The 27,206-nt window shown below is 43.2% G+C and overlaps 1 protein-coding gene across 2 annotated transcripts; it reads left to right on the top strand.

Annotated features, from left to right (window-relative positions):
- Window positions 1-403: 403 nt before the first annotated feature.
- On the top strand, window positions 404-26,932 carry OPRM1 (opioid receptor mu 1; the record flags this gene model as incomplete). 2 transcript variants are annotated; one of them, XM_082305565.1, is made up of 4 exons in its annotated part: window positions 404-741; window positions 18,357-18,709; window positions 19,603-20,123; window positions 26,900-26,932. In XM_082305565.1, 4 exons carry the CDS (start codon window positions 404-406, stop codon window positions 26,930-26,932), a joined length of 1,245 nt encoding a protein of 414 aa, XP_082161691.1. The 2 variants fall into 2 exon arrangements, with proteins under 2 accessions (XP_082161691.1, XP_082161690.1); XM_082305564.1 differs by lacking the exon at window positions 26,900-26,932 and adding an exon at window positions 26,386-26,424.
- Between the last annotated feature and the right edge of the window lie 274 nt (window positions 26,933-27,206).

The following is a 27,206-nucleotide window of genomic DNA, read 5'->3' on the forward strand; positions in this document are numbered from 1 at the left end:
CCCGCTCCCCCCAGCCTTCCAGCGGCGCGACGGGGCGGGCGGGCCCCGCGCTGCTCCAGGTGCGCCCCGGCGGGGGCTCCGCTCGCGGCGGGAGGCAGCCGCGCCGGGCGGCCTGCGCTGCCCCGCCGGCCCGGGCGGGAGCGGAGGGGGAAGCCCCGCCTCGCCACCGCCCCCTGCCGCTCCTGCCGCCGCAGGCCCCTCCTCCCCCGCCCGCCCCGCCCGCCGCACACATGTGCCCGCAGCCGGCGGCGGGGCGCGCCGTCGGGGCGGGCGGGCGCCGCCGCCTCCCCGGCACCGCGCATCGCGCCAGGAGCGCACCGCAGCAGCACCGCGCCGTGCCCCGCCGCGCCGGGCGTCCCTCGGGCGCGGGGAGCCGCTGGCCGCGCTGACGCCGCCGCGCGCCATGGCCGTCGCCTACCTGCTGGGCAACGGCTCCGCGCCGCTCCTCGCCGGCGCCCTGGAGGTCCCCTTCGCCGCCAACGCCTCCGCCGCCTGCCGCCCCGCCGCGCCGCCCTGCGCGGCCGCGCCGCCGGGGGCCTGGGGCAACGCCTCGGCGGCGGCGGGCTGGAACCGCTCCGAGCCCTGCGGCGGCGCCAACGGCAGCGCGGGCGGCGGCGGGCCCTGCGCGCCCGCGGGCGGCGGCCCCTCCGTGGTGACGGCCATCGCCATCATGGCCCTCTACTCCGTGGTCTGCGTCGTGGGGCTCTTCGGCAACTTCTTGGTCATGTATGTCATCGTCAGGTGAGTGCCGCCACGCCCTGCCCCGCCCGGCCCGGCCCGGCCCGGCCCGGCCCTGCCCCGCAGCCCCCGGCCGCTGCCCTCGGGGCGGACGCCCCGCCGCGGGGAGCCGGGCTGCGGGCCGGCGTCCCGACGGGGGGTGCTGCGGCCCCTCTCCGGCAGGCAGCGCGCAAAGGGCCGCACTGGGGGTGCGGAGGGGCTCCTGCCCCCGCGGGGAAGGGAAGGAGGCTTTTGAGAAAGCGCCGGAGCGGGTGATTGGGGGAGAGAAACTTGCGGTGGGGCCGTGAGGACCGGCCGGGCTGGGCGGTCCGTCAGAAACCGCTGCGGGTCCCGGGATGCTCTACGGACCCTCCGTGCTGCAGCACCTCTGCCAGCTGCTCTGGCCAACGAGGCCTGAATCCCGCACCTGGCCGCTGAGGAGGGAGGATTTAAAGGGACTTTAGCCGCTGCCGGTGAGCGGGTGCGGGCACGGGGTCGCACACGGACAGCCGGCACACATCCACGCGTCTTTCCCCCTCCTCTTCCAAACGCACAAGCCAAATGTAAATGGCATCGCGGCTAAACGCTTCTCTCTGCCCGGGCTTACAGATCCTTCGCCTCAAGTCTTGATATATATGTTTATATTCATATACGTTTATATCTGTATATATACATACATGCGTATACACGTGTATAAATACGCCAGGATCGCGGCTGCTGTCCGTAATCCCGGCTGTGCTGCAGCACTTCGCAACTTTCTCGCCCGCAAGCCCAGCCGGGCTTTTGCAGGTCACTCACAAGTGTCTCTTTCACGCACGAGAAATCCCATGCCCGTAAATCGGCGGAAAGTGTGTGAGAGCGAGATTAAAGGGGCTCCGTTCCCCGCCTGGGAGCGGGGCGGGCGCCTTCCGTGGGGGAACACTGCCACCTCCCGGGAGCGGCGGGGCGGGACGGGAGCGCGGCGGCGGGACGCGACAGGACGGGGCTGACCGAGCTCCTCTTCCTTCGTGGGTGCTCGTCGTTTCCAAATGGAGCATCCGCGGAGCCCTGGGGAGCCCAACGGGCGGTGCTGCGGGGGTGCCCCTGGGGCGCGCTGCCTCCCTCCCGGGGCAGCCCCAGCGCTTCCAGTGTCCCCAGGTCTAGAAAGCGTCCCTTCTCCCTTTGAACGCTCTGCTTCCCAAGGAGTCGGGCTAGCAGCCGTCGGGCATGGGTGCCGTGGCCGCAGGAGGCTGGCAGGCAGGAGCGGAGGTTGGCGCCCAGTATCGCTTGCAGGCCAGCGGCACCGGGGTGGCTTCATGGTGGGTGCAGCGCTGACAGTGCTAGTGGTAAAAAAATGAGGGTGAGGATAGTGGTCAAAGTAGGGTGCTGTGGCATGGAGGGGGATGATTCCTTCGGGATGTGTTGGGGATGTCACTGCAAAGCCTGTGCAGCTCATAGACCTAATGGGAACGCAAGTAATACACATCAATGGTTCAAACTATAGTAGTTCAGAAACCTAGTGGTTTTAACTATACTTTAGAGTCTGCATTTTAAATGCACAAAGCTGGGGAGATTCTCTTCTGCCCTGTGGTTTTGGTCAGTCTGAGACTCAAGCTATCTATGTGAAGATACAGCTGCAGAAAGGCTTCTGAACAGGAGTGTGACTGCAGGCGGCTGAGCAGTGTTGAATGCATTCCTCTGGGAGAAAAAGCAGATGCACAATGTAACAGAGCCAGGATAGCTGTCGGCAGAGAAATATGCCACAGGTTGTCCCTGGAATTATATATTTATACTGGGCATAACCCATACTAGGTTCATATTTCTTACATTCATTAATTGAATTACACTTGCACCACAAAGCCAAATTGAATGAGGCGCTTGCATTTAGATTTCTATCTAAAGAGAGCATCTTTCCCTGAGATTACAGCTTAAAAACAAAAGCCAGAAGCAATAGGAGAAAACAAAAATATATTTTCATTTTACAGACGAAAACACAAATAAATTAAATGGCTTCTCCAAAACCATCCGGGAATTCCATGGCAAAGGCAGGACTGAACCCAGGTCTCCTGTGCAAGAACAGCTTTTGTTATGACAGAGTTCCTTCCCAGTTAATATCATGCAGCTGTTTACCAGTTTGGGATGAAAACGAGTTGACGTGTTCATTGTTGAATAGGATCTGTGGTTTAAGAAACGTAAAAATGCATTTCCTTTCTGTGCTTTTCTATAGGTTTAGTATATCTGGACAGCAATAGGGAACTTTCTGATTTTTTTTTTTTTTGTTGGAAGCTTTACTAACATGACAGTATTCCCAATCATGTAATATGCATACGTGAAATGGTGAGCATATGTGCCCACATTCATGTATCCTTAGATCCAGCTACAGAGAGGAGGCAAACCTTTCACTGGATTGAATTTGGCATCATATAAAGCTCCCCTTCTTTATCTACCTTTCACACCACACCTGCTCAGGAAGAACAAATCCTTGATGTTCATATTAATTTTGAGAAGAATTGAGACTACTAGAAATAAGGTTTTAAAGTGATATTGGTACCTAGTTTGCCTTGAAAATACCAGGAGTTAGGAGATAGGTGCTTAGATATTTGAAACTCTGTCCTTACTGACCTTTCAGAGTCCAGCCCCAGTGAAAGCAACAGTGACTTCATGTTCAGTGTGCTGCATGCTAATATCTCATGCTCAGCTTCTTTAGAAATACTTTTTTAATAATTATTATGTTATTCTTATAAACATTGTTTTCCTTGCAACTTTTCCGCATGAAGCAGATCCATGGGTTTGGAGCCAGAGCTGTGCGAGTGCTTGCCTTATGCGGAACTGTCACTACCAGTCTGCAATGCCACCCTGTTATCCCACCTGGGACAAACAGGGGGCAGAAAGCGGACATGTCCAACAAAGAGTTAGGAATGTATTGTCATTATCGATACAAAAATCAGGCTCTTCATGCAAAGCAGGTCCATGGATTTCCAATTTGTATACATGTTGCGTTATAATCAATGCATTCCCATCCACCCTCCTCATTCTCCCAAATGGTTCCTGTTCAGCTGAATACTTTCACCCTTGAATTAATATTTACATGTTATATCCATAGTGTGTGAGGCTGAACCCCATGTTACTGACACTGAGCTGTTTCCTTTGTCAAGTACAAAAAAACACCTTCTGAGTGACAGCAGTAATAGTCAGGTTTTACTGCCAGCCATGAATTTCCTGTGATCTGAAAAAAATCTGTAGATAAATTTTATTATCTGTTTTCCTCATGTGCTTTGTATAAGTGTAAATTACTAATATGAACACAGTGTTGTTATGGCTATGTCAACAGCAAGTGCTGCAGAGTACAACAAGACAGTGTACAATTAGTACCATGTGGTATTGAATTAATTCGCACGGTAATCTATAGGCTTTTCCAGCTTTCTCATCAAGTCAGTGGGATATTAGTCATGCATTAGAGTGGGAAGAAGAATATGCCCTGTGATTAAGGCAATATGCTAGAGAGCTGTAATAGATCATAGATGAAAATCTTTAGCATTGCTGGTCTGAAAGAGAGGAATAGCTCTCGGAGGCCCCAGGCCTCCACAGTGCCAAGTGCCCTGAGAGGACTGTCATTCCACCAACAGCCGCTAAAGTCACTCAAGGCAAGAGTCATTCTTTAATGGCTTTGCTATTAATTTTGTCACGTATCATAAACAAAGGGGCCTCAGGTTCTCCGTGATGCTTCGCAGGAGGGAGGAAATGTCTTGTTTCATTAGAGTAAATGATTACTCCGCTTAAAAAAAAAAAAAAAATTAAACCAGGAAAGAACTCCTCTCTGAAATGAAGACATTTCTTCCTACGTTTCTCAAAACAGCCTCTTAATAGTGTTTTGAAAAAAAGAGCTATGACTGAAACATCATCTAATCTGGAAAGACTGCAGTACTGAAAGCTCTGGTTACTTCAGCTCAGCTCACTCACACTTCAGGAAAACTGTTTTACTGAGTAGAACGGAATTTGGGGTGAAATTTGAATTGTAGAAAGAATTGATATCACCAGAAGAATAAATATTCTCACACATGTGCCCAGAAAGGGAAAAGTGAGGGGTTTGGAAAGAGGTCATAACATATGAAGCGGAGAGAGTCTGTTTAGAGAAATAAACTGAAAGTGATTGCAAGCTTGAAAGTGGCTGAAGTGAAGCAAGTTCTTCTAAAAAACAAGGGTTCTTCTTTGCAAGGTGACATGGAGTTACGGATGCAGTGTGAAAGAAGGCCTACAGCATCTCTTATAGCAGCATAGATCAGTGAACTTAGAAACGAAGAAATGCGTAAAATTCATTCTTTTCTTTCCCGTCCACAGCCGCATGAACTTCTCTGCATTTGAATGGCATTGCATGTGTGAATGTGTGTCCTGCCTGCTGCACTGTCTGCAAAGAAAAGGTTCCACCCCGGTGCTAAGAGCTGTTAACTAAAGCCACAGCAGCCTTAACCAGTCATGTCAATTCTGAATTGATACCGTGCACCAGCACAAGTCAGAGAAGATCTGGGGACAGAACTGAGGGAGTCAGGTTGGGCAGGAACAGCGCAGAAGCTGAATTAAATGAGAAGCCTAGTGAGGAGGTGACCCTCAGCATCCTGCATTACAGAAAGGCAGGTGTCCCTGTTTTTATACACTGTTTGTGATAGAAGTTTACCAACCTCTGCTAGTGGGTAAATGTTTGACTAGCAAGAGGCTCCCCTCCTTTCCCCAAGATCAAGGGAAGCAGATAGATAAAATGGCATGTATACCTTTGTATTCTCTTTTTTTTTTAAATTGCATTGATACAGACACGGTCAAAATCTTGCCAAAAATACATTAGCCTGCAACCTGGGGATAACCCCCATCTCCCTGAGGGAGCAGAGGCGACTGCGGAATGAGTGATGGCTCTGCAGCCCCACACTCGTCTGCAGACCCTGTGCCACCCTGTGCCCCGGTCTCGCCCGCCCGCCGGACAGCACACCTGCCCCAGGAGGGCAGACCCCCCTGCTCTGCTAGCGGCTACCACTGGGCACTTCTGGGCAGAAAACATCCCCCCTCACTCGATTTCTCTTGAAAAAGCTGTTTTGACCCCACTGTATTTTTCCTGGAGTATCATTTTGGTAATAGCTCCCATGAAAAATAATGTTAAACACTTCCTGATTATTTTTTTTAGTTTCCTGATAAAAATAAGTCAAAATGTAGCAACTTTTCACGGCTTCAGTAAAATTAGAAAATACTGTAAGCACATATTGTTTGTATTATGTAATTATTAGCAAGCTAATGACTAATGAGCTAATTAGCTAACATAATCCTGAAGTACTGCTTTATTTCATTTTAATTTGCAGTATTTTTTCAAATCATCAGGCATAGCTTTTGCTGAACGCTGTTGATAAGCTTTTATAGTTTTTCTAGATCAAAAGGCAACGTATTTATAAAAATCTCAAACATAACATGATGTTAGCCCAAATGTCTCAAAATCATAGTCTAGTTTACTAACCTCTTTTCCAACCATAGCCAGTAGCTGGTGTTTAGTCAAAAAGTGGAAGAAATAGGGGCATCACTGTGTGAGAATCTTTTTAACAGTCTGTCAGACTGCAGAGAGACTTCCCGAGCTGCAGTTTCCATGAGCATGTATTCAGTAGCTTTTTGTGGACATTTCTAACATGCAGCAGTCCCAAAAAAATCAGAATCAAAAATAAGGTTGGAAGTAAAAAGTCACAAATATTACCACTTCTAAACAAAGCTGCTTTGAAATAATATTCTCTAAAGTAAAATTCCAGAATTCCGAAACATTTTTAAAGATTCTAAGTTGGTTATTTTTAAGCTTAGGTGTTCTAAGATGGATGTTGTAGAGATCCTGATTAATGGGCATTTTTAAAAAATTATTTATTTTCATTGTGATTCAAAGTGAAAACAAGTTTTCAGTCCTTGATGATTCTCTGCAAAATACAAATCCACTCATTATAACTATATTTTTTAAAAACCTGAAAGCAACTGTTTTCCGAATTACTGTGGTTAGGCTGATCTCAAAGAAAGTTCTTTTTGTAACCATCTGTGCCTTCTTTGGTTTATAACATGAAGTTTGGGATTATGGTATTGTAAGGGGGGATGCTATCATTATCTTTCAAAGCCCCTGCTCCCTTTTGGAAGTTCGCTTTTATGGTGTTCGCTAGCAAGGAGTTCCACAGCTTAGCTCAGCTGTGTTAAGAAGCATTCTCATTCACCCGTTTAATGTTAAACACTTGTAAATTTTATTTATTTTTCCCTTTGAATTTACATGATGAAAAAAGGTAGGGATGACAGACCATAGCTAATCAAATAACTGTGAAAGACATGAAATAGCATATTTTTTCCACCTTCTTACTGAGAAGTGTTCAATTATCAGCTATAAGATCTTGTATCTCAGATCAGGAATAAAACTTCAAAACAAAAATGTTTGTGTAAAACGGAGCATCTCCTCCTCGTTGTGCTGTATGGGGCAATCCCAGCTGAGAGAAGTCTCTTTCTTAAGGGGGAACAGGGAGCAGCAGTGAGGGTATCTTTTCCTGTTTTCCCCTTGCACAGTGCTAACCTCCAGCCCTGGGATGTGCTGCCTCTATAGAAAAATCATCCAAGAAGCCAGTTACCCAAATCCTTCTCATAAGGTGATGGTCTCAGTACCTCCCTCAGAGCCCCAGTTTCAGACGCCATCTCATCCTTGTCACATGGAGACTAAATCCATGATTCCCCGTACTTTTGATCCAGTCTTCTCAATCGTGCTCCTTCTTTCTGTCACGCCTTCCTCTGCCATCGCCTGCTTTCCCCTTTCCCCCCGTCACAGGCAAGTCTTCCTTCGCATTTATTCTCTCTCTACTCCCTGTGTCTCACCTCTGTTGCTCCTTACCAGATCACACTCGACAGCTTCACTAGAAGATCCCAGTCTCTTCTATGCGAGAGACCATTTGTTGTATACTTAGCATTACTTTGATCTGTAACGGTCTATGCCATTGCCTTGAACCCCGTGCTCGAGGGACTGGGGGGATTACCACTGCTGTTTCCCATCACACCTTTGAGGATCTCACATCTACTAGCAGTAAAACTGTCTTCAAAGGCTTCCCTGCCAGCTTCCCTGGTGAACAGGGTATGTTTGATGTACAGTCCTCACCTGAGGTGGTCAGTTTACAAATCAGGAGGAGGGAACAAGCACCTGGAAACTAGAGAAAATAGCTGTTAACTTGTCCCCCCTAGAAAAATGTCACCACAGTTATCATAGATGTAGTCAGTGGTTTTACTCTCAATCACGCTTCCCTGAAGGCAGAGGGGAGAAAGTTAAGTTGAAGAAACTGACAGTTTTCCTTTCCACATCTTCCTAGCAAAGAAAAAGCTTCAGCAGTAAGCACCCACTGCTGGATAATGGCAATATGTTGGAGTTAGCCTTTTTAGCTGATCTGATCTGAATCTGAATTCTCTCAGTGCCAGAGGGCACACAAGGCGCGAACATCGTTCTTCCACTTCGATCGGTCTGCGGCTGTGTGCCGTGCCGTCAACCTCCACCATCCGACGCCAGGTTGTTTTTGGATGACCCCACTTTCTTCTTCCCTCTGGAGTCCACCCAAGGGCCACAGCACAGTCTTCTGTCAGTTTTTCCTCAGGACATGACCAATCCAGTTCCATCTCCTCCTCCTCACTTCGTTATTGATTTTCTCCATCCCTGCCATTTCTGATGCTCGTCGTTTCTGCAACTTTTTATTTTTTTTCCGGGAGGAGGTAGTTGGCCTCCTGCCCAACCCCCATGACTTGGAGGGCCAGTGGTTTTTCTGTCAGGGTGGCCTTCCCTTAGGCTGCGTTGGTTCGCGGCACCTTCTTCAATTTTATCCGGTGCACCCTCCAGAGAGGGATCCCCTATCCACCACCCAGGGGCCGCGCCTTCTAGCCGTGCAGCCCCAGCCAAAGGAGCCTTTTTAGCACCATTGATTTATTTCAGACACATGTATTACACAATAACTGTGAAAGCAGCAACCTTTACTGGGGACCCATATATGCCTCAGCACCAGGCAAACAAAGACTCAGCTAAAGGTGGTTTAACAAACAGGCCAGATTAAGTCCCAGAACAATTGGCAGATAATTTTTCCCCCATTTAACTAGGCTGGAAGAGAAGGAAGTGTACCAGCAGATGACTGTTTGGGCATTGGACCATACATATTACTGTCGTTTGTTTTTTATCATTAAGTAGCTTTTTATGGTGTCTGGGAAAAGAAAAATAAATGAGGGTAATAGGAGTTATAAGACATTGCAGCATCTTAAATGTTGTGTGTGTCGTGGTTTAACCCCAGTCAGCAGATGAGGACCACACAGCTGCTCGCTCACCCTGCCCCCCGCCCAGGAGTGTTCCGCGCGGTGGCATGGGGCATGGGATATGTTCCCAGCCATCCAGTGGTTGCTTCCACCACTGTAAGCACATGGCGCTTGCCTTGGCGGGTTTGTGGGAGTGTGATATAATCAATCTGCCAGGCCTCTCCATATTTATATTTCAGCCATCGTCCTCCAACCAGAGAGGCTTTAACCGCTTGGCTTGCTTGATTGCAGTGCATGTTTCACATTCATGGATAACCTGTGCAATCGTGTCCATGGTCAAGTCCACCCCTCAGTCACGAGCCCATCTATATGTTGCATCTCTTCCTTGATGGCCTGAGGTGTCATGGGCACACTGAGCTAGAAATAATCCACCCTTATGTTGCCAGTCCAGATCCACCTGAGACACTTCAATCTTAGCAGCCTGATCCACCTGCCGGTTGTTTTCATGTTCTTCAGTGGCCTGACTCTTGGGTATAGGAGCATCTATGTGACGTACTTTTACAACCAGGTTCTCTACCCAGACAGCGATATCTTGCCATAATGCGGCAGCGCAGAGGGGTTTAACTCTGCGCTGCCAGTTGCTTTCTGTCCATTGCTGCAAACACCCCCACAAGGCATTTGCCACCATCCATGAGTCAGTATAGAGACAGAGCACTGGCCACTTTTCTCATTCAGCAATATCTAAAGCCAGCTGGATGGCCTTCATGTCTGCAAACTGACTCTATTCACCTCCTTCAGCAGTTTCTGCGACTTGTCACATAGGACTCCATACAACAGTCTTCCACTTCCGATGCTTTCCCACAATACAACAGGACCCATCAGTGAACAGGGCATATTGCTTCTCCTTTTCTGGCAGTTTATTATACAGTGTGGTCTCTTCAGCACGTGTCACTTCCTCCTCTTGCAATATTCTGAAATCTTTGCCTTCTGGGCAGTCCATGATCACTTCCAAGATTCCTGGGAGACTGGAGTTTCCTATTCGAGCCTGTTGTGTGATCAGTGCGTCCCACTTACTCACATAGCATCAGTTGCATGATGAGTAGAGGGGACCCTCCCTTTGAACATCTAGCCCAGCACTGGGAGTAGAGGTGCCAGGAGGAGCTGTGCTTCGGTACCAACCACTTCCAAAGCGGCTCAAACCCTTTCATATGCTGCCAATATCTCTTTTTCAGTTGGAGTATAGCGGGCCTCAGATCCTCTATATCCCGGACTCCAAAACCCTAAGGGTCAAACTCAAGTTTCCCCTGGTGCTTTCTGCCAGGGGCTACAGGTAGGGCCATTCTCCCGAGCTGCAGTGTAGAGCACATTTCTTATATCTTGTCCTGCCCAGACTGGCCCAAGGGCTAGTGCGTGAACTACCTCCTGTTTAATTTGTTCAAAGGCTTGTCATTGCTCAGGGCCCGATTTGAAATTGTTCTTCTTCCAGATCACTTGATAAAGATGGCTTACAATCAAACTGTAATTTGGACTATGCATTCTCCAGAAACCCACAACGCCAAAGAAGGCTTGTTTCTTTTTTCTAAGTGGTGGAGACATGGCAGTTATTTTGTTGATCACATCCATTGGGATCTGACAACATCCATCTTGCCGTTTTATTCCTAAAATCTGGATCTCCTGTGCAGGTCCCTTGACCTTACTTTGTTTTATGGCAAAACCGGCTTTCAGCAGGATTTGGACTATTTTCTTCCCTTTCTCAGAAACCTCTTCTGCTGTGTTGCCCCACACAATGATGCCATCAAAGTATTGCAGGTGTTCTAGAGCCTCACTCTGTTCCAGTGCAGGAAGAAGAGGAACCCTCCCGCTGAGTTCTTCCTCACAGGCCAGCAGGGAATTTTTCCTCTTCCTCCTCCTGTTCTTGTGGTGGCCCTGCTTCAGAGTAGTCTGCCTCCTTGCTGGCGGGGCAGTATGCTTCTTCCTCCTGCTCCCTCTTACGACATGCTTCTTCATCCCTTACTAAACGAGCTGACTTTCACTTCCAAGATTTCTTCTTCTGTACAGGGGCAACTGGTACCGGCACAGGTTGGTTCTCTGGTTCAGCTGCAGTGCCTGTCACCAGGGTTTGAGTAGCCACAGTGCCCGTTTTGGGGGTTGGAGTAACCACAGTGCCTGTCACGGGGGTTAGAGAAGCCACAGTATTCTTAGATAGTTGTTTAACCCTAAGCAAGACCTGACACACATTCAGGAGACACAGCAATAGGAACATGTTGGTTTGAACATCCCAAGGATATTCAAAATTGTCAAGAGCTATTGTAATTAGCCTGGAGGAGAAGGGGAAGATGGAGGAAGGTGTCTCCCCCATACGTTGGCTCTCTGAGGAGAAAAAGTAAAAAGTGTAATTATTAATAGTTGGTATGAATATATCTATAAAAACCTGTTCTTGGCTGGTTCTCCTCTCCTTTTTGGGAAAAAAAAAAAAAAGAATGCATCACATCAGCTTTATTTTGTACAGATTTCTGCCAAGATATTTTGCATAGACATGTAATTAAAAAAGGCATGAAAATAATAAGAGAGAAATAATAAAATAGTTACCTGCTATGACTACTGTGGAGTTTCTGTGTTCTGCCCAAAGTAATCTCCTTGCTCGTTAATCCTCAGTCAGACATCAAGGGAAAGGACCAGCCTTCCTCCCCAAAATAGCTATTTTTCCCAAAGAAAGAATCTTGTTCTGTTTTCTCTGGGGATTGACTAAACTCACTGATTCAAACTAAATAGCAGAAAGAGGACCTCTATATGATGCCTTTCAGTAGCAAAAAAGCAGGAAGAGCCATAAAGAAAGCAACAAGTGAATTTTAGTCCAAAACCCAAAACAGTATTGTAATGAATTGAAAACAGGATGAGTCAGATGCCCTCCCAACTCTCTTGGTTCCATATCATTCCCCAAAAGACTGGCACCAGAGTCTGAAGAAAGCTGACTCTGCCTAAAAGACTTTCGTTTAGCTCTGCCTCTCCCAAAGCTGAGGTCTGAGAGAAGTTGCTAATTGGTTCTGAGTACAGGAGAAACAGCCCTGAGCTGGTGCTCCTGCATGAGAAGTGGTGTGCTCTGCTTACTACTCCTGCCTGGGTCCTGTAAGCAACTACTCGTGGATCTGCACATGGCTTGATGCTGCCCTGATGCAAGGAAAGGACAAAGATGCTAGCAAGATAACCCGAGGGAAGTAAACTCTGCTGAAATCCTGGCTTAATTTCATTTGTGCTATGGAGGAGAATAAAGTGAAAAAGGAACTTGGCAGTGGGAAAACAAAGTATTAGGGAGAAAAGAGGTAGCAGCTGAAGCAACTACAGTCCAGCAGTTATCTGCCCTATGTTCAGATCCACATTCAGCACATACATTCAAATTCCTTTAGAAAATGCACATCCCCTGGCTGGTGTGTGAGGAAGGGAGTGGAAGGCTGCTCCAGCATAATGTATGCGAAGGCCTTGCTGTGTTCCCAACCGAGTATGTCAAGGCCTTGCTATTTTAGATCTAGTACGCTTCCTTACTATGTCATGCTTTGAGATCTGAAGTGATGCTTGATATTCATATGTTTTTTCATCTCTCTAATTAAACCACCATCACCAGTCACAGCAGTGACCGGGTAGCACCGTGTTGGGAGTCAGGATGCAAGGCTTTAATAGGAGGAAACAACCCCTGCCTCTGTCTTTCTTAAAGGCAATAAAATCTTGTTCCCTTCCCCAGTTCAGCTTTTACCCCCAAACTCAGGATCAGTGCAAGAAGTAAGTGAATATGCTGCAAATTGCACAATTTCATTGTAACTAAGTGTGAACATTTCCTGCTATAATGATGTACCTGCTGGAGAGGGGGTTTTTATTTGTTGTTTGTTTGTTTTCCCTCAGTGCTTATTATTTTTAAATTGCATCCTTGTAGGTGATCTCTTCAGAAGAACATAAATCAAAAGGATGAGTAGATTGTTAACCACAGTATAGCATCTCCAATCTGGGTGGCCTGACCACCTAATGACATGTAAGGGTTGTGCACAAATTTATGGTGCTTGTACCCAGAGCTTGAATTTAATGGCTTAAGGTGTAAGCATTCTGAAGTACCCATGAATAGAAAAATCAAAGACTAAATCTTCAAGCTGATTAAATCATATGCTCCCAGACAGGTAGATTAGGCTCATCCAGAATATATATGACTTCAAAACTTTAATAGGTAACAGTCTGCCACAGCACATGTTGCAACTGTGGCTGAGATACAGTACGGGTCTTTCACTCTATTGAGACTCACTACCATGCAAAGAAAGAAAAAGGACAGTAAGATAGGATGGCCATCAGTTAAGTCAAGTCTATCATTTGAGACCCTTTAGCTCAAAGGTAATTTCCAGAATATGGCCTAGCTGAGAGACTTCATTTCAGTGTCAAACATACTAATTGGATTGGCAGACTGAAGAAATTTTTGAGGGTTTTTCCAGACTGTCCTGAATATGACATGACCTTTGTCAAAGCTTTAAGGGCTCAACAAAAACTGAAAGTACCTGATATCTCGGGAAAGCATGCAAAAAATCCCTCTTTCCTACTGCTTTTGAGTTGCATATACAAGATGCACCAGAACAGCCACGGAAATAAATATTCATTTAAATTGGTTCAACTAGGCATACTTCACATGTTTTAATCTTCCCACCCAAGGAGACCTGAACTAATCTAATGAATGCACATAATGATTCTTCATTTGTTTAACAAGTCATTTATGCAAGAAGAACATGAATTTGAAACACTAACCTAATCTCCTTCAGCATCAACGAGAGTTATGTCAGGTTGTCTGTATGCAAGACCTAATTGCTGGCTGTTGTTTCTTTCAGCAGCCAAACCATTTTCATGAACGACTGCTTTCTGCAATGAATCTCCTGTAATTAAGACAGTTTTTATATATTTTGCATTGAACTTAAACACAGATCAGTTGAAGCAGTCTTTGTCTCCAAATTAGCATTCTGTGGACAAAAACTTGCATGCCTTTGTGTTGCTGAAAGTAGTTATTACCAATCTGTCGTTGGCCAGCTCATTTCCTAAGTGCAAAAGACCATTTCTGCTTTTCTCCTCACTGTTGTTATTCGGATAGGAACAGTTTTCAAATTAATTTGTAATGGTATGTATTACTATATTCATTGGGCTAAATGCGGACCCCCTCTCTGGCTTCTTTGCACCAGCCTAGTGGTACAAGGATGCTATAAAACTGATGTGGTACAGAAGGGCTGAAGAGTCTGGAGGATTATATTTCAACAATCCACATGGATGTAAATGGTTTGTCCACGGAGTGGTAGGGACAAGACTCAGGTGGCAGTATACCAACTGTGTCTATTAGGCTTAGCTAAAGTGCAATGCGAACTAAAAATGTCATTATTTTTTAAGAAAAGATATGGTCTTCATGTTATTTGTTCTTTACTTTTAAGCCAGGGAGGCTTAAAAGAAAAGATTCTTCAAAAATTTTTGGAGGTGATAAGGTGGAGACTAAACCATTGGAGTGGGCAGGCCAGAAACAGAGCTGTGGCGCGGGTCTTGCAGAAAGAGAGAGAGGCACAGGCATGCTCACATCTCTCTTGTCGCATGACTGTGAGGTGGGAGGGAAGGTGCTCATGGCTCCTGCTCAAGATGCTGTTACACTTTGTGCAATGGAGCTGGGGTCTCTCTAGGTTGGTTTGGTGAACCTTTTATTTGGTTTGCAAACTACAAGTGGCCCATGGGCTGCCAGTTGAAGAGGTCATTTCATGGCTTTCTATTTATCCTTGAATGCTAGAAACTTAGTGACTGTCTGAGTAGGATTCTCATTATTTTCTCTGTTGCTTTTTCTTATTCCAAGCAAATCTCAGTTGAGTGGACCTCTACAGCTCAGATCCTCAAACTTCAAGTATATTTTAAAGCTTTGCTGGATTGAAGATAAAGCCAAGGCTGAGTTTTCCCTACAGAATTAGATAGGCATAAAGTATATTCTTACTGTTGTAAATCTGATCTATCATCTGCTACTACCAACAAAAAAATGCTTCATAAGCATAGATATTTTATGATACAAAACCTGCACTGAGGAGACAGAAAGGACATACTAGTGGGTGTCAGTATTATAATGAGCATAATTAATTTGAATATGTATCAAGAGCAGTATCGAGCTAAATATTCACCAAAAAAACTGAATCATCATGTTGCTCTATTAGTCTTTCATTGCAGAGTTGTAAAAATAAAAGTAATGTTACCCAAAGCCAACTTCTGTCTTCACTTGCAACCTTGCTCATGGTCATGCAAAATTTAATATACTTAGTGTTTTAGGTGCTGAAATGTCAGTATAATCTAAATACCAGCATTCAGATTTTCATGGGTTTGCATTTAAGACTCTTTCTTTACATATCTGTTCATTTTTAAATTCTATAGTGGCCCTGAATGAAAGTGTGAAAACAGTATTTGTTAAAAGATTGCATTTATAAACACAGTACTTTTGGTATTATAAGTCATACAGATATCCTGTGACTTTAATTACACATAAAATCCAGTCTGTCTGAAGTATAGAAATGTCATCACACACACGTCTATGTCAGGATGATGGAAATGTTCATGCTGCTTGTTCAAATAGGTAGATTGATGCCTTAGCAGAAGATATAATAACAACTAAGATCAAGGCTTTGAAGAGCTCCATTTTGAGGGACTTACTTTTCATGCTGTTAAAATTCCTCTTATCAATCGCTTCAGTATTTATTTGTTCATACCAAAAAAGTAATCCTGGGGACACTGATAATCTACTTATTTGGAAAAATACATGTTTAACAAAATGTACCTTTCAGAAATAAGCCCTTTATAAAATCTTGAAATATTCAGTACAGAGAAACACCCAAATCCCAAGAATTCACTGAAAAGAATATTGTGAATTTCAGTAGGCTTTTGTTGATTAGGAAATTGTGGAGGTAAATACTTTCTATCACCACAAAAGCTCTGCTTCCTGTCTTTGTAACAGTGTGATTAGAAATATAAAGATTACAGAGTACATCAAGCAAAATCCTTCATTAATAGCCTATAGAGCCCATTAAACAAAATAAGTCCAAGGACTTCTAAGCTTAAACTGACAAAGAAAGCAAGATAGCAAAACTGAAAAATGTGTAGCATTTAAGTGGGATAAGGCCCATGCCAGTCCCAGGGAATGCTAACCCAAGAGTCACTTGCATATTGGTTGATGTATTTATTTGTTTGTTGTATCAAGCATTCCCTTTAAATCATAAGAATGGCTTTAATGACTGATAAAAAAAAATGTCATTATCATCTGATGATGTGGTCTCTAGACAGAACTTCACCAGAATCGTGTGTGATGGCAGCAGCACTGAGCAGCATACCTAAGTGTGCTTTCTTGTCCAGCCATAAAGATAGGGCAGTCACCTCAGGGCTGAGCAGGGATCAGCAGCCTGGGTGAGGGTGCAGGATCCTCATCACCTTTCCGTGTCTGGGCGGAATTGAGAGCTACTGCCCCTCCGCTGCTGTTGCTGCCTGAGCGGATCAGACTGGAGCAAGCTGGATATGTCTGCTCACAATGCAATCTTAGTCTGCATCTCTCCCACACTGCAATCCTGTACATTTTTTCTAAATAATTCCCGGCAGAGAGAGGCAAGGATGCTTGCAGCATCTACCTCTTCCTAAGTTAGTATTGGATAAATGGAGTGCTCCTGTAAGAAAAGTTTTTAGCATACTTTCAGAATATAGGTTTTATTTAAAACTTGGAAGTATCATACTCAGATCATACTTTCTCAAGACAGCAGTCAAGAAAGAGCTTGGATCTGCTTGAAAATCTTTTTTTAAAAAACACCCTAAATTGAAATTAAGGTTGTTAGTGGCTCCTCATCCACAGTGCTAGAAAATGAGAGAACAGAGGCAGTACAAACTTCTTCAGATGTTCATCATAAAAGCTATCTAGATGCATTTAACAAGAAGTCTGCATTTCTCCAGACCCTACCAAAAAAGTTCCAAACGTGTTCCCTGCATAGCCCTGTCATCATTTTTTTTTGCAGCTGACTCATGTTCTGAAGAGATCGAAGTCAGCAAAAAAACCATGAAATACTGTATTTTACACTTTGTCTTCCCCAGCAGGTTGCCTGAAAGTTCTTTTCAAATGGGCTGTTCCTCTTGCAAATCACTCTATAAATTGTAAAATGTTTGATCAAACACTGTACTTGTTACTTCGCAGAAACAGAAGAAAATTTTATCAAAAGAGCAAGCCACCTGACCCTCTGAAAGCTGGGCAGCCACAGTGCCCAGCAACCTTGGCAGCAGTCAGGACAGCAGGGCAGCACGGCCAGGAACATTACTTAGAGTGAAACATTCATTGTACCACTGCAAAAGTATAGCAGCCTCATAAAAAGTGGATCTCAAGTGCTGCTCAACTGACACAATGGACTTGAAACAGTGAAGGGCTCTTCAAAAATTTGATGAAACTAAGGAGGAATTTGGACTCTACCTTCAGCAACACAAATGCAAATTAAAACATAAAAAGTTCCCCCTGCCCAGCTGTGATCGAAGTGTGACATATTCAAAATTCAGGAAGTGTTTTTTGGGTTGTTAGCAGCACAGACCTAGGAAGAAGGGGGTGCAATGGAGGTTGAAGACCCTCCTGCCAAAATAGGCACTGTGGAGCAGAACAAGCATTTCTACCTCAAGCAACAGGGCTGCAGCATCCACCTGGGGTGGTGGTTCTGTTGATACATTCAATGCATATTGTTAATCAAAACTGTCTTCTCTTTTTATTGAAAGAACATCTGTCCAACTTATATTGGACATTGAGATTAGTAAAGCAATGTAGTAATTATCATTACAAATTATTTTAGAATTCTATAATCCTAAGCAAATGAGAAAGTGTAAAAGCCTGAATTTTTAGACACAGTGGATTTGGTAATTATACTAATCTTTTAGGTACTTATTGCCTAAGGAATTATATAATTACTACTCCACAACCTACAAATGAGTTCTCTATTTCTACAGACCACGGTTCTGATACTTGACATGACATCAGCAGATACTGAAAATCTGTCCATTTAGTACAGTGTCTGATACGTACAAATACAATTTTTTTCAGCTTCTCAGTTCTTTAGCATCTATAATATTGTTTCTTCTACATGTATCCTTCCTCTCTGCACAAGTTAAATTAATCTTTTCTTTCTTACACCCTTTAGCTAATGCCTCACTGAACTGCAAATATTACTGTAGATAAATCATAGCAAGGTCATTTGGTTAAAAGCAGAAAAGATGATCTTTGACAGTATCTAGCACATTATTTCACTGAAGTTTCTTAGAGATGGTGGACTGGACTCAATTTTCTTTAACGTTGTCAGTTGTGGTCATTCACATGCTTTGCTGATTTTTTTTTCTAGGTACACGAAAATGAAGACTGCCACCAATATCTATATTTTCAATCTTGCATTGGCAGATGCCCTAGCAACAAGTACTCTGCCATTCCAGAGTGTGAATTATTTGATGGGAACATGGCCATTTGGTACCATCCTTTGTAAGATTGTTATATCCATAGACTACTACAATATGTTCACCAGTATCTTTACACTTTGCACCATGAGTGTGGATCGCTATGTAGCTGTTTGCCACCCAGTTAAGGCCCTTGATTTCCGTACCCCCAGAAATGCCAAAATTGTCAATGTCTGCAACTGGATTCTTTCATCTGCCATTGGCCTGCCAGTTATGTTCATGGCAACTACTAAATACAGGCATGGTAAGTCTGGCTTTCATTCCTAAATTGAGTATTTCAATGTTTAAACTCCTTTCTGCGTTGTTTCACTTTATTGTAGAGGCGTCAAATTAACTTCCGACCTCCAACCTGTATAAAGCAGGTGTCAGTGCAAATGGACCCCTTCAGCAATTTTGCATCTGGCTGTAGTTGACTAGACACAGCACTGCACATGATCTGTCTTTTACAGCAGGCAGCTCCAGCTCCTTCTGTGGGTCCATGAGAGTCTCACTACCCCACACACTTACTGTAGTGTTTGGAAAAGCATCTGTGCCTGCCTGCCTTCTGCTGTCCTTTACCCAGGATATCCCCACTGAAGTAGGCAGTCATAGATATGTTGCGCTTAGTCTGGCAGGACGTGACACAGAGCAGAGAGCACATTCTGGATCACTGGTGCTCAAAGACCTTCCATGAAGTGACAGCATCTCAACATAAATCCAGACCCTCCATTGTGCAGTTACCAAGTATCATGTCATTCTCTTCCCCATTGCCCTGCAGTGCCCAAACTCTCAGTAGATACGGTGGTTAAACCATCTTTCTTTTCACCAGGTTTTATACTGAAAGTGAAAATGAGTCAAAGTTTAAGCATCTATGACAATTCAGTTCTTTTTCTTGTCCAATATACATGCAATTCCAAGCAATAAAATGCAAAAGAGAACACGTGACTTCTGTTTTGTTTTTCTAACTCACATTTCATACATGTTTTGCAGCACTGTGTGCTAGCAATATTTGTGCTGATGACAGGTCACAGATTGCTTCATTTTACCTGTTTACTTAGTAAATGATCATATATTTGCCTATGATATTTAACAAAAAAGGTTTAAAGAAAAGCAAATGAAAAACTGACCTGCTTGTTCTTCTCTGCTGTTTTTCTCCAGGCTCTATTGACTGCACACTTACATTCTCCCACCCTGCGTGGTACTGGGAGAACCTCCTGAAAATCTGTGTATTCATCTTTGCCTTCATCATGCCAGTCCTGATCATTACCGTGTGCTATGGGCTGATGATTTTACGCCTGAAGAGCGTTCGCATGTTATCTGGCTCCAAAGAGAAGGACAGGAACCTGCGGAGAATCACAAGGATGGTTCTTGTAGTGGTGGCGGTGTTTATTGTCTGCTGGACTCCCATCCACATTTATGTCATCGTTAAAGCCCTGGTCAACATCCCAGAAACTACTTTCCAAACTGTCTCCTGGCACTTCTGTATTGCTCTAGGGTATACAAATAGCTGCCTTAATCCAGTCCTTTATGCATTTCTAGATGAGAATTTCAAAAGGTGTTTCAGAGAGTTCTGCATCCCCACTTCCTCAACCATTGAGCAGCAAAACTCCACCCGAGTCCGACAAAACACTCGTGACCATGCTTCCACTGCCAACACTGTGGACAGGACTAACCATCAGGTATGACTAGCAGTGGAGATGTCATCTCTGGATCCAGGCCTCCCGCTTGGAGATGACATGTATTCTGAAGTTACAGTTTACACTGATATGTAGCTATTTGAAGGTCTAAACACCTTCAGGGTTATATTTGAAACTGGTGTATGCATACACAGAGACCCTAGTCCTGCATGGTGCTAGTTGTTCTCTCCTCTAGTGGATGCTCAGAAGCTGAGGGCTTTCAAAGGTACCTTGCATGACTGGGTCCAGCGTGCATGCATATACAAAGCACATAAAACAGTGTTTTCCTTTGCAGGATGTTTACAACAGGTGACTGCTTTAGAACTGGTTGGAGATTAATCACAGATTTCTCTATTCATACTCCTTGTCTACTGACAAAGACAGGAGTGGGATAGAATATAGATCTCTCTTCTTCTCCCGTTACAACAGTGAATAAAAAAGAGAAGAAATTGTGCTTGTACACTTTTGACTGATGTACAAAGAATGCCTACCTGGCCTTTTTTGCCCTGGAAAACATGCAAGAAGTAGACAAAGGCTTGTCTACATGCAGTGCTTGTATCAGATAATTATCTGTGTTGGCTAAGGTGGGTTTTGAGATATATATGTGTGTGTGTGTATATATATATATATATAAAAAAATATATATATACACACACATGATAAGGAGTATTGTGCCATTTTGCCATTTAAGGTATACTGAGGATATACCTCTTCCATGTAGAAAAAGCCTTTGAGAAGTAGAGATTTTATGGCACAGCAAATACCAAGAGAAATAGATTTTTTTTTTTTAATTCAGGCTATTTTTGCTTAGATTTTGCAAAGAAGCTCTTTTGTTACATGTTCAACATCCATGTTACTGTGATTAGTCCTGAGAATTTCCAATCCCCATCCCTCAGTGAACATCAAGCAAAACATGAAAGCAAATCTTAACATTCATGAAAGTAACTCAAGAAAAAGTTTGAGTCATCTCTGTAATTCATTAAAAAGAACAGAAGGCACAAGCCTAGTTCATTCCTTGCCATATCACCTTTCAGTAATATACTTAAGTTGCTCCTGCACCGGTTTCTCACTGCTGCCACTTCAGCCACAAGCTGGCTGCCTCCTTGAGGTGCAGAAGTCAATGTCTTCTTGCAAAAGCAGTTGCATACCTGCCACTCAGCTGCTGCCAGAAAGCCCAAATCAGAATATTTCCATCTCCAAACAGACAAAATAGTAATTGCACCAGAAAAGAGGAGGGAGCAGGCTAAAGGGAGAAGGGCTAAAGGGAGAAGCTTTATTAAGCATCTGCAGTTGGTGGTGTTGTCCACCAGCACCTGATTCATACATGCCAAACTGTGGCCTGTGAAATCAGTTAGCACCTGCTCAGTCTTATGCACACTTTGGTGGTGGAGCAGAACTGCCAAACTTGGCATAGGCGCATACATATATGTATGTATATACGTGTAGTCCTTACTAGGTGTAGCAAAAATTTATTAGACAGATTCAGCTGTTAATAATGCCTTTGTAACCCTCAGTGGAATCAATTTTGTGCATGTGTCTCACAACAGGATTGTATCTATATCTGGTACAATTCCAACTTTTTACAGTGCAGTGTGTATGCACACATTTTCTACATTTAGTTATATACCTTTATATTATTTTTAGGAAAGCTGTAGCCTTCTAAACTTCTACCCTTAGCAAAGATTAGTGTGGTACTGCCCAGAGGCTGAGTGAAATAAAGTCTATTTCCCTGGGCACTGAGCAAACACAGAATAGATGATCCTTCCCACACAGCTATTTCTTTTAACCTACACCAACAAGGGAGAGAGCCAGCTGAGGCAGGGATGGACCAAGCAAGTGAAGTGAGCTTTATAGTGGCAATAAGGAGAAAGCTAGTCTCATAGTTGGGTTTCTTGTTGGTTGGTGGGTGTTTTTTTTTTCCATTCAGGGAATAGTGATGAAATCAGTTAAGAAGAGATAAAGCACATGTAAAGAGAAGGGAAGGGAAAGATGCTGAAGGGAAAGGGAGGTGAGAGGAAGCGTGCAGAGGAGAAAGGGGAACATCAGGAATGAGGTCCAAGTGAGGCAGTCAGGAAGGAGCTGAAGTAAAAAGCCAATATGCATGGAACAAAAGAGGTTTATGCAGAGCTGTAAGGAACTGTTTAATTACCCAGCTTTGACTAGTTTGGTAGCTCTTCCTAGCAACTAGCCATCAGTTTTCCCCAAGGCTGGGGAGAAGACACCACTTGGAAGTTTATATCCTCATGGACGGGTGGATAGGTCTCTTTGCATGGTCTGGTATTTGAAAGAATTTGAAGTGGCCATAAATGGGCCCAATTTCACTTCCCTCACCACCATTCCTGCTAGTCCTTGCTTTGGCAACTGCTGCCACTGGTTTATTTCTGCCAGATGTGCTCACTGGATGCTGACCTGAGCCTTCTCACTGCTGCACTACCTGGAGTACAGCACACCAGCTATGGGGTGCAGTATTTCCCACTCTCCACAACGTCTACAGAATACATTCACACCAAGCCATGTTCAAACCTGAATATTAAACTCAATTTATTTTTTTTCTCCAGCAAACATTTCTGTAAGAGACAACATTTTTGTTATATCTGCTGCTATCAGAATGACAAACAAGGTTGTAGGACTAATCTAGACTAAAAAGGTTCTCTGGGATAGTACTTACAAGTGTAACATCTAATAGTTTTTTTTATTGTTATTATTTTTTAAACAGAGAAAGCCCTAGGGTGAATGCAGCTTTTGCTCTCAGAAAAGAAAAAAGAAAGGAAAAAATAAAGAAAAAAAAAAACCAAACAAACCACTGTCTGCTCAGACAGTGAGCTTCTGTAAATTCTATTGACAGGGCATTCTTTTCACAGGTAAGTGCTTTCTGTACAAGAAAGTCTAGCTAGTATATCTGTATTGATCTAAGTATACTGACAAGCGCTTTCTTGTATAGACAAGGCCTTGGAAAGCATTTAGTATGAATTCTAATTACAAGGCTGTATGGTACTCAGCACACTTCACATCATTTTCGAAGAAACGGGTGTTCTACAAGTTGCTTTTTTGTCAAGTGAGAATTCTTTACTCCTGCTAAAGTTAATGAGAACTACAAGCACTCAATCGCTCAACAGCTTAGGGCCTCACACTCTTAGAGCACTTAAAAATAAGCATTCGCTGACGGAAGGAACAACTGTTTTCTATCAGTGCAAAAGCAGTAACAGGAAACATCATAGATATTTATATTATTCTGAGTTAAGATACTGGCCTTTGGCCTACTTTGTGGCTCTTTGGCATTACCAAAAATATCTATATTAAGAGTGTGATTATTGATTTATCAACATTTACAAAAAGTGGAAGAGCAGAAGTTCAAAACTCCTCCAGAAATGCAGCTTTTTTCAAATGCACGGAGTAGAACCCGATCCTTAACACTGATGGTGTGAACATTTAAAGAACTGGTACATGCTCAGTGGAGCAACACAGTTCTGAGGGAGAAAAGACAGTGACTAATCAGGCATGCAAAAACTGGAAGAGTTGTAAGACTGAGATGTTTCATGTCTGTGGGGGATGTATCTTGTGTTACACTTAACTAACTCCTGCAGTAAAATGCATACGTTACATTTGTTCCAAAGTGAGCTTAAAGGCTCAGCTAACTTTAATTTTCAGGGAGGCATATGCAACCTTATAAGTGCATTTGCGTGAAGAGTTAAAACAAGAGTAGGCGTGATGGAATCCTGGAAAAATTGCTTGCAAAGCAAAACTGCTTACTTTGAACTTTTCTCTGTATGACCCAATATTGGTAGGGAATGGTAATAAAGGACGAAATACTAGCTTTTGCAAATGACTGAGGTTTTTTGATGTCATTGACATTAACCTGATTCATAAGAAAGACCTTGACAAGTACTTTGAAATAGCTTTTACTTCAGATGCACAAAGACTCTCTGCATTAATTTATCTCTGAGACTAAAAAAAGTTTGTATATTTTTTAAAATTTAAAATTAATAATTCTTTTTTTCCTGAAAACTGTGTTTTCCAAATACCTTTTATTTTTGTTAATATCTGTTAATAACCAAAAAAATCCTAAATACTTAGGAAAATAGATTCTTAACAATTATAGAAATCTGAGAAATTTAATTTGTTTCAGTGAATTAGTTTCTTTATGACCCATTTAAGTTTTTATAGCAGCCTCACCTGAATGTATCCAAGCAACTAAGCGAATTATCTATAGGCACATTTTCAGGACTATTTAGTCATCCTATGTAACTATTTTTTGTATTTTTAGCTTCTGATCCTTTCTCCTTAACCACCAAAGTGTCTAAATGCCATAACAGAAGCTGCAAATCCTCCTCATATGCTGAAAATGAGGTCTCAGATATGTTCAGTAACTAGAAGCTCCGGTATTTGTGCTCAGCCCTGAAAGCTTTGCCCTTATTGCATGGATTTGCAGCCACATGTAGAAATAAAAAGGATATTGAATTAAAGAAAACCTATTTTTAAGTTGAAACAAGGAAAAATTGAAAGCTAGTTTCACTTTGGTTAAATAAACAAAGAAAGTACTTTCTTACCTTTTAATTTACCCAGTGCTACATGACAGATTGCAAACAAATACGGGGAATGCTGGTGAGTCCTATGCAAAAACATGACAAAAGCTGGGCAGATTCTATAACTCCAAACTTTGGCAGATTCACATCTACCTGTATTAATAGAGAACGGCCTTTCTGTGTATTTTTAGAAAATGGACCCATCTCCTTTATAAATAATACTGTATTTCAATAATAATTATAAAGTGTTGATTTCTTATAAAGCCCATTTCTGGCAAGACAGTGACATCTGTGAAAAGCTTGTCTAAATTCAATAGATCCTTAAAACTGGGCTTTCTTTTGTAGCTGATTTGCACTGACATGGGCCCTTTGTGAATCTTCTAGCTAGCAGAGAAAACAATGTGTTTGTCAGACTATTTCATGAAAGGAAACAAGAATAAACTATAGTATGAGGACCAGAACTAATTAGATGGCTTCTAAGGTTGCCTGTGTTTGTGACATTCCTTAAACTGTGAATTAGAATAAACGGGGAACAAAACATTTCAATTTTTTCCTTAATAAATTAGAAAAAGATCATTGGTAAAAAAATACAAAAGAAATGCTTCATTTTATCTAATCCATAAAGATAAGTGAATATGGACTTCAAAATTCATTTCTGGATCTAGACTTCTTCAAAAAACAGGGACATTCTTCACATTTAGGATCAGGTCAGTTTCTGGCCAAAAGGAGCTGAGGAGAAATATTCCCAATACAGAATAAAGAAAATCTCTATAAATATAGCAAGTTAAATTGAACAATCATTTGAGTTATGTTGTGAACTTGGAGAAATTTATCTCCAAATCAGAAGTCCTAACAGCCTCTACTCTGCTGAACGTGCTTGGAAAGCGATCCAGTTAGAAAATTCGCTTTCCTTGTCCCTGCCCCAAGATCCTTACCCATGTCCCATTACTTTTACAGGAGCACATTCCCTCTCTTGTCTCAATCAGGCTTCATCTGTGACTCCACTTTCCATACCGTAAACCCTTTATTCGCAGTGTCTCCCACCCTGTTTTCAACAGGTTCTAGTGCTGCAGGACATTTGCCGGGCAGTAAAAAGGGTTGCAGACTTTCAGGACATGCTGTGCAGTAAGCACATTTTCTCGATGGAAACATCTACAGTGCTATTGTGTCTGTATGTAAACAGGACTTAACATGAGTACTCTGGACACACAGGGCTGAGAAGTTGTTGGGTTGGTTTGCTGATGTAAGTCCATCTCACAGAGAATTTAAACTAGACTTTAACTGCAAATCCAGAAGTTAGCCAGTGTACGATGTGAGCACAGAATGTATCATCTGAAATACTAACTCCCCTGCATTTGCTACAGAAAGAATACAGGGAGGCAGCGAAATCCTTCCATACCCATGAAATTCGTAGAGAGTTCCCTTCTAGAAAGAGAACAACTGGCTTGATATGAAATGTATTCTAATTCTAATTTCAGATCTTCTGATGTTTCTTTGTCTTTGAAAGTCAGACTTGAAACTCTTCTGTGATCATTTCCTCTGCCTTTGTTGCTTCATGGCAAAGGCATAGTCTTGCCTTACTCTCTGAGCCACCTGTTTAGCTTTATACACAGGACACTAGCTGCAAATGAGAAGTAAATTCCTCTTAGAAAAAAAAAACACAATGCAAACACACACAAAAACTTGTGGGTGGGAAGAAATCAAGTAATTGTTCATTGTATTTGCAATTTCTTTCCTTTCAGTTGGAACTTCAAGAAGCTGAAACTACTCCACTGCCGTGACAGGGTCTCCTGCCGCATAGCTCTCAAGGCAATTGCACACCAGTGCCACAGTGTGTCTGGGCAGTATACTATGGGAATGTGTAGGATACACTTTCCCTCAAAAAAATACCACAGAGGAAAGTGCCTGCTTTTCCAGTCTGTCAAAAATTGCTTCTGCAGCACTTCTACATTGCGCATAACAGAAGCATGAAACTTAACAGCAAGCAGAGCCAAGAGATACGGGGGCTTGCCAGGCTCCAGTGTTCAAAACAGTCATGTTTACCAGGAATACATACGTTAGTCTAAAACAAAGCTACTGTACCTGTAGCGATCTGACATGCTCTTGACAAGGTGTTAAACAGGTTGGAAACAAAAATTCGAAGGCTAGACGACTATAGTTTGAAAAATGAAGGTGAGCTTTTAATGGTGGGAAATAATGGGAAATGAAGTTGTAATACTGTTGGGTACTCGATTTACTCTTAAAATTTACTTGTAGAGATGTTTTCTGTGCAGGTTATTTGTGTGCTGAAGTCTCACAAGATCATCTAGAACAACACATTTGCAGTTCAAGAGGTCTTCTCTTACAAGAATTGCATGTTCCACAATTTCAAAGGGAAAATATTTCTTTCAGTGCTCACTTAACAAAAAACAAAACTCCAAGCTTCACCTTCTGCTTCTGTTTCTCACCTAAAAAACAGACTTTAAAATCAAAACAATGAGCTATCACTTCTTCTAAAAGAGATGAGTAAATAAAAGTATTCCATGTTGTTATTGATTGCCAAATGATCCCCAAAACAGCATAG

Source organism: Platalea leucorodia (genome assembly GCF_965183815.1).
Source record: "Platalea leucorodia genome assembly, chromosome: 3".
Classification (NCBI taxonomy): domain Eukaryota; kingdom Metazoa; phylum Chordata; class Aves; order Pelecaniformes; family Threskiornithidae; genus Platalea; species Platalea leucorodia.